Here is an 8302-nt window from a genome sequence, read left to right as displayed (position 1 = left end):
AAATAGATGGAAAGGAATAATAAAGAGGTGAAAGTGATTGTTAAATAGGCAACACAATGAATGGCCTAATGACAGGGGACCAAAAAAAAAATTGTGTAAGGTGGGTCTCCCCATGATAGATCCTGTGTGCATGTCTATGAATATGGGATTACCAGTGTCAGAGTTAGAAGAAGTCTCAAAGATCATTATTCCATCTCACACCCTCCCAATCAGATTTTAAGTTGAAAAACTTGACTAACCAAAAGGCCTAAAATGTTTCAACTGGTTGTTAAATGGTTGTTTGCTTTGGTGGGACAGTTCCAAGGCCACATAAAATTAAAAGTACATTTAACCAAATATTTTCTGTATTCAGAAGATAAACAAGCTAAACAAGACAAGTGAACAGGGATGTATGATTAAGTTGCAGCTCCATGTACTTCCTATAGCAGAAGGAATGATTACAACCTTTTCTCATTTTCATTAAGGAACCTATAGATTACTTTCAGACTTGGTTCTAGTGCCACATATTCTAATTTAATCTGAAATACAAATCTACAAAATTCACACTTTATAGAAATAATAGTTTAAAGTGGGTAAGGGGTAGTAATGAGACACAAAAGCAACATTATAAAATCTACTTCTTTAATATATCGAGTAGCAAGGAACTATATCAGTATTTTATTCATGAAGACTAATAAAATAATATTTAACAACTTTATGGACACATATATGTACATTTGTACATCAAAGTATTTTTGGAAAGGAAAGACATATATATGATTAAAATAATGTAAGACCAATACATCCTGGGTCACAATTTTATCACTTCTAAATTCTCCTTATTTTCAAAAAATACTAAGGAGAGTTTAACTCACTACTGTTTTCTAAGATGTCCTAATCAAGCTGTTGCAGCATAGCAAAACTGAGCTGCCACCATGCTGACTTAGAGATTTTAAAGGGTAGCGAATATTTTAAAAACTTAAAACATAACCTTTTCTGTTGAAATTTTATATTTGTTTAAAATACAAAAGAATAAAATTCTTAGAAAGAACTTCATTTTATGCTTGCTGAAGGTATTTGGGTAAACCTAGCTTTAAGGTGGTCTTCTTTCAAAGATTTTAAATAAGTTTCTGAAAGGGCACTGGCAACAAACCCTTTTAAAAGCCGACTTGTCAAATTTCATTTTCCTTGATTTTGCAGTGACTTATCTTAGATTTCCTTTTGAAATACTTCTTCCAAATTTTCTAACCATGTTTGGCTTTACTTTATGGATGTTTCTTTTATAGTCTAGAGAAGAAATAAAAAGATATATAAATATGGTAAAAGTATTATTCAGGAAGAATTTTTACCATTCAACTTATAAAAGATTATTGAAAATTATAACCAAAAGAAGGTAAATTTATTCTTAAAAATTCAGTTTGTTAATTAACATGATTTAAAATATAACAACAAAGAAACATTAATACCCTTGATTTAAAAGTAGAAATTTATTTTTTCATACTGCAAACTGAAGTTTTAGTGCACACATGCACACACACACACACGCACATGTGTTCCCCTCAGATAACAAGTGAAGTTACTGAATAAACTTGTATGTTTGCTTTCCTTCTTTTTGAACTAATGAAAAGATGTTTCTACAAGCATTGTTCCTGTTCTTTTTTGCATCATCAATTTTTTTCTCCTTCTTTGGATTATTTACCCACGGTTCTTAAACTTCCACGATTTCCAGTTTAGAAGTGTCATTGAATCTAGATCTGTACTTCCTAAAGTGCTGATCCTGATCCCACAGCCCCCTTCCCTTCCACTGCCACCTCTCAAACGTGTTCCATCTACCTCTGCCCATTCTTCTGGTTCTTCACCAGCCTTCACAATGGTTCTCTACTCAATGGAGTGTTGCTACAGCAGGGTGCCACTGACTGATCAGACTAATCTCTTATCCACTTTCCTGGTCACTCTAGGTGTTAGTTTTAAGAGCACATATTCTCTTGACACTACTTCTCATTTCTCTCATTGCTCATCTTGACGCTATTTCTCATTTCTCCAACTGCTCAGTAAACAGCAGTTATCTTCTCTCCCACTGATGTTCCTCTGTATTCCCATTTGTACACTGTTAGTTGGAAACCTCAGCTGAATACATTCTAATGAAGGCAGTCCCAGTACTCTCTTACTTTTCTAGTAATTCCTGATGTGTATTCAGGCATTTTCACTTGGATATCCTAAAGTACATGAACCACTCTCTTCCCTTAAACTAATACCTATTTCTAAGTACTCCATTATCCTTAATGACACATAATCTTTGAACCTAGCCTTAGCTCTTCCTTTCTCTTTGTCAAGCACTGTAGTTTGGTATCATCTCCTACTTTTTCTTCCATATTAAATTTTTTTATTCACCTCTCTTTACACATGAGATATCTGATGCATTTTATACTATTCTTAGAAAATAAGCATATTAGAAAAACCAAATCTCTATTATGAGAATTGTTATAAATTTACTATTTGGCTGCAGAATTATTTCTTCCTGGAGAATTTTTTCAGGAGACCAACAGGGCAGTGCATATCTACAGTAACTGCATACACACATTGCTAAGCATTATTAAATATGGCATGTTAAACCAAATAATCATAGTAAACTTTACTTTTCAGGATTTTATTGTTTGGTTTTTATATTTGCATGAAAGACATTTCTATTGAACTTAAGGTAAATAACTTGGCTACTATAAGAAGTAAGGATTAACAGTTTGGCAAAGCTATTGAGAAATCTTACAGTACTCTAATGAAAAAGCATTGACAGAAAAAAAGCAACAACAGTTTTCATGTTATTCTAGAAACACTCATTATCTCATTAAACTCCTTTAAATTCCAAGTGCTATACAGCCACATGTCGCTTAATGACGAGGATACATTCTGAGAAACGTTGTCATTAGGTAATTTAGTCATTGTGTGAACATCATAGAGTGTACTTACATAAACCTAGATGGCATAACCTACTGTACACCTAGGCTCTATGGGACTAATCTTATGGGACCACTGCCGTATATACGGTCTGTTGTTGACCGAAACATTGTTATGTGGCAGACATCTGTAATTATAAGTTCCTTTAGAAAAGAAATCAAACTGGGTCTTATTTATCTTTGTATTCATCACAAAACCCTAGCACATAGTGAGTGTGTAGTAAATAAATACTTCCTGAATGAAGTCTTAGATACTATAGTGTCAGAGAGACAGCGGTCTGGACACCAAGACCTAGAAACCAGTTGGTGCTATACACTTCTGGTTTCACTGAAGATGTGGTTTTGTTACCATGGACTTGTGTTACCCTGTCAGCATCTTTTTCAACTTGCTAATGGGAGTTACAATAAGATTGTAACTAGGTACAGACTGGAGCCTGGCAATAATTGCACAAATGAGTCAGAGGCCAAATTATTAAAAATAATACACTAAGAGAAAAATTTCAAGTGAATATAGTTTGTAAAATATACTTAATCATTAACCTATTAAATAATACATTTAGCTAATTACTTCAATTATTAGTTAATTATTTACCAATTCTTCTGCAATATGAGGCAGTATGGATAACAAAAAGGGGGCAGAATGTAAACTTAGGAGATTTGGTTCTGAGTTTTGGCTGCACCATGAAATATCTCTGTGATTTTGGGTAAGTGTCTTCAATTTTGTGTCTTAAGTTTTCTTATCCGTAACATGGATAATCAGACTTACCATGTAATAAAGGTGATGAGCTGATAAAAGGAGATTCTTATGATAACACTATAAAAAATGTAAAGTACTATATATGTTAGGTCATCATGTTATTAATAATATCAAAATAAGAGCTAAGACATACCCATCGTCGGTCTGTTTTCTTGTAAGTGCTCATGACTTGAATTATCTTGTCGAACACGTTTGGCAAATCCAGAATTTACCTCAGCAGTTAAAGTATTTGATGCAGAACTTGAGGGGAAAAATTTTTATTTTAGTAAAGCATCTTATATATTTCTAAGTTCTAATATATATTCTACATGCAATGACGATTAAAGAAAAAGTGAAATGCTAAAATATTAAGTTGTAAAATCCCACGGAAGTAACTGGAAGTACTAAATACATTTTTTGGCCCATAGGGAAATTTAACTGTGTGTGATTTTAATGATGTTTATTCAAACCAGAGATTATGATTGTAGGTGTATGTAACAATTCTGTAAGAGAACATTTCCAGGGTGCTCTGCTGGAATATAAGTGAGCGCTGTTATTCAAAGTGTAGAGATAAGGAGCACATTGCAAGAGGTGAAACACTAAGCTCACACTACAAATTTGGAGCAAGAACTTGGGGAATATTAACGAGTGAGATTGTTTGGAAACCTTGTTTTTAAATCAAAGCATGGTAATAGACTGACAATCTCGGACTATTGCAGTTCTAGAAACTGAAATGAAAAGAATGACCTATTTTCATTTATCTTCAAAAATTTATGTCAATTTCACATTATTAATGGGTCACATTTCTAACTCAATTTGAGTTGACATATTACTAAACACCTACTATGGCCTCACGTTACAGGACATAAAATAAGTAAGGCACAAACAACCCCTGTCCTGAAAACTTACATAATGGATATATGGTGGGGAGGAGGAAAAATAAGACAAAATCATAAATAATACAAAGTGCAGCAAAAACCAGTGCTACACGTTTTCAAACTACAATGAGGTCTAGGTTCCTGAGTTTAGAAGAAGGAAGAGAAAAGGAAGATTTTGTGGATAAGATGAGTTTGATCTGGGGTCTGAAAAATAGCTATCCAATCTTTCCTAGCCCTAAAGTGGACCAAATTTTAACAGGTAGGGTTGAGGGTCTAGTTGGGTGATGAACAACCCCGCTCCACACTGATTCAAATACGCTAATTTTCGGGCATTGCTGGCTAATAAAAATATTATACACCATTTTACAAGTTGATACTAATTTGACTGTCAGTTGGATTAACAATTGGAAGCTTCCCTTTTATGGCAACAACTTGTTCTGGCAATCCTAGCCATGTGGTAAACTGATGTAGGTGTGTGTTTGTGGCACAGGGAGAAGATGGGTGAGCTGTATGCTCATTGCAAGTAGTCAAAATGGCAATTTAATATGACAGCAAAGAAAAATAGGCAATGAGCACACTGAAGGCTGGGAAAAATAACTCAACCTGTGTACCTCAGTTTTCTAGAGCTTGTAAGAGAGACGACTATGGTGTTCATAATGGTGATTTTGCCTACTCTGTTCAGGAATGCAAACGATACCTACCCAAAATGGTTATAAAGAAGTACTAGTGTTATGAAAGTAAACAAATTTAGTTGTAGAAATTCTATTCCTAAATAGTGCTAAATAAACTAAGTTACTATAATTCTGTTTTGGATACTAAACACACTTTTTTGACAATATATTTCAGCTGTCTAAGACAAAAATTCTTTTTTGGTCACTTGGTGATTTTATTTCTTCAAGTATAAAGATCAATGTTATTGGTTACTTTTGTTGAGTGTTGTTTTTCCCTACAATTTATCTTCAAGTTGTCTTTATTTTATGGAATGATTCTTCACTTTGGTGAGTTCTAGGACTCTTGTTTTTACTCAGATTGTTTTTATTTGAAAATTAAGCTTTTGAATAAAACTCATATTTCTAGGAAGGAAATCAAAGCTTAACAAAATAAGTTGTATATTTATATAAGTAAAATAACATTCAAACATTTTTAAAATTTAGATAAAACATTCTACTGATGAAATGTTTAAAATTTGTTATAAATTTGTTAGATTTACATTATATCATAAAATAAAAAGACCTAAAATTGGTATGGGTGCAAATTCAAATTATGTTAAAGACTATATTGAGAAGAAATCTAAAGTCTCTTCTAGCCGTGTACCAAATATATTTCCATAACTATTATCAAAAGTTAAGATTTAACCTTTTGTTCCCTTATACAGGTAAAACATTTCTGCTTAATAAACATATGCACCTCATATTCTTTCAGTTGAGATAATTTCTAGATGGAATCGTTAGACATCTTTCAAAACAAACCAAAAATGTATGGCAAGTGTGAGACCATTTTTGTGTGCTAAGACAGACTGTGGAAACAACAAAAAACCAATCAAGTAAACACAAAGCAGACAAAACCCCCAAACTCTGATTAATATAACTTGTAAGAAAATTTTACACCTATATATATTGTATTTGTATGTTTGGTAGGCTAATTCATTTAGTTAAAAGAGTCTGCTACAGTGATATTAAGTAAATTGAAATGATTAAAAATCTAATATTCTCAATTTAAGTAGTAATTAAAATATTTAGTTTGGTAGGTTTTTGGAATATCCAGTGCTTTTGGACTCTAATTTTTTTTAGAGAGAAAAATAGATACAAAATAAATAAAATAACTATATATATGGAGTCGTCTCTTCTTCATTTTTAAAAACCATGTTAGAATATATACACACCTAAATGTGTACATAAAGCTGCTCAGTGGAAAATACCAGAGTTTATTATTCTCAAGCTCATGTAGATTTAATGGGGGAAAAGAAAGATTAAAAAAAAAAGTAATCATGTACATTTCTAGCATTAATCTCTTTTAACCTTAGTTATTGGCAGGATCTAATTATTGGTACCAGAGGGAATGTAATATAGCAATTAATAGGCTATGAGAAATCTTACTCTCTTTATATGTCCTTTAATATTATTTCACAATATTAGTTGCTCATGTGGAAGCTCTTCAACTCATATAAAACCACTCCAAATATACAATTTACATACCTGGACATTTCTTGAAAAATCATTTGATTTTGGTAATGATTATGTTTACATTTTAAAATTCTTAGCTATAAACTTTTGCCACATCTTAGTTAACACAACAGAGCATGCTATCAATGAAGAACAAGAAAAGTCGCCAACATTAATTAATGGAAAGAATAACATAATCGACACAATGAAAATTAGTGATAAGATGATGCAACAGATGATGGTGGTTAGCTAAGCTCACTTATTAAGTGACTGATTCCCACACGTGAGCCAGACTAACTGCACAATTCAAATTTGTGCCATAGCAAAATACAAAATTTTAAATGTTGTGGGTAGGCAGAGAAATTCAGGAAAAATCAATCCATTAATTTTAAATCTACACATTCTAAGGCTCTGCTATACAGCTGCTGTACGGCGTTGCTTAACAACGAGGATCCATTCTAAGAAATGCGTTGTTAGGTGATCTCGTTGTTGTACAAGCACCACATAGTGTACTTACACAAACTTAGAAGGTATAGCCTACTACACACCTAAGGCTATATGGGACTAAGCTTATGGGACCACTGTCGTACATGCAGTCCATCGTTGACTGAAACATCATTATGTGGTGGAAGACTGTACTTTGTTTGGAGGGAAAAGGACAGATCCTAAATGCACCTATGAGATGATAACTCTATGTGGCACAAATAAATAGGCTATTTGTAAATCTGTTTACACTAGCCCAGAAGACAACAGGTCCATGGTGGAACATAGGAAACTTAAAATGAGTTACGTTAAGATCTTATACTCTTCTCCCCATAATCATGTCAAAGAAAAAGAGATAGAGCAAGTCAGATCCATTTTACAATATAACCAACTATTCACTCTATCTTGTCATTGCATTCAATGTTGCAGGATATAAAGACTATATAATGGACTTCACGTCATATAACTCAGAATATTTAAGATTTTTTCCTCATCCTTGATTTTTTTAGCTGTTTTACTGCTATGTTCCTAGGTATTTTCTCTTTGTATTAATGCTGCTCATGGTTTGCAGCACTTCTTGAATCTGTGATTTATCTTTTTGTCAGTTTTGCAATATTATTAGCCGGCATCTTCTTGAACACTGTTTCCTCCCAATCGTTTTCTCATTTCTTTCTGGGACTCAAAATATATACATGCTAGACCTTTTTAATTACGTCCTATATATCTCTCACTTTTCTCCATATTTTCTCTTTTTATTCCTTTTGTACACTGATTTGGATATTTTTCTATCAACCTATCTTCCAGTTCACTAAACTCTCTTCTGCTGTGCCTAATACATTAAATTGACTTATTGAGTTCTTAATTTCAGTAAATTCTATTTTTTTTTAGTTCTAAGATACCCATTTGATTCATTTTAATAAAATCCAGCTCTTTGGGAAATTATCATCTATTCTGTTGAACTTAATCACAGTTAAATTTTTAAAGTCTCTATCTGATAATCTTAGTATCTGTATCACTTATGGATCACTGCTTCTCTAATTTGTTTTTTCCTCTTGACTTTCAGTCATTTGGTCCTGTCTCCTGTCATACTTGGTGATTTTGCTTAAGTGCTAA

General features: G+C 32.7%; 1 protein-coding gene across 2 annotated transcripts in view; it reads right to left on the bottom strand.

Annotated features, from left to right (window-relative positions):
* Positions 1-600: 600 nt before the first annotated feature.
* The window catches only part of KIF18A (kinesin family member 18A), a 90483-nt gene continuing 82781 nt past the window's right edge, over positions 601-8302 (bottom strand). For both annotated transcript variants that reach the window (XM_087433061.1, XM_087433062.1), the window contains exons 16-17: positions 3821-3927; positions 601-1266 (exon numbers count right to left, since the gene is read on the bottom strand). In XM_087433061.1, the coding sequence (XP_087289187.1) occupies positions 1184-1266; positions 3821-3927 (190 nt within the window). In that variant the 3' untranslated portion in view covers positions 601-1183. The remainder of the gene's footprint in view (positions 1267-3820; positions 3928-8302) is intronic.

Source organism: Ceratotherium simum, chromosome 7, assembly GCF_057802395.1.
Source record: "Ceratotherium simum simum isolate JZ-2026a chromosome 7, ASM5780239v1, whole genome shotgun sequence".
NCBI classification, from domain to species: Eukaryota; Metazoa; Chordata; class Mammalia; order Perissodactyla; family Rhinocerotidae; genus Ceratotherium; species Ceratotherium simum.
This window is presented reverse-complemented; position numbering and strand designations above follow the sequence as displayed.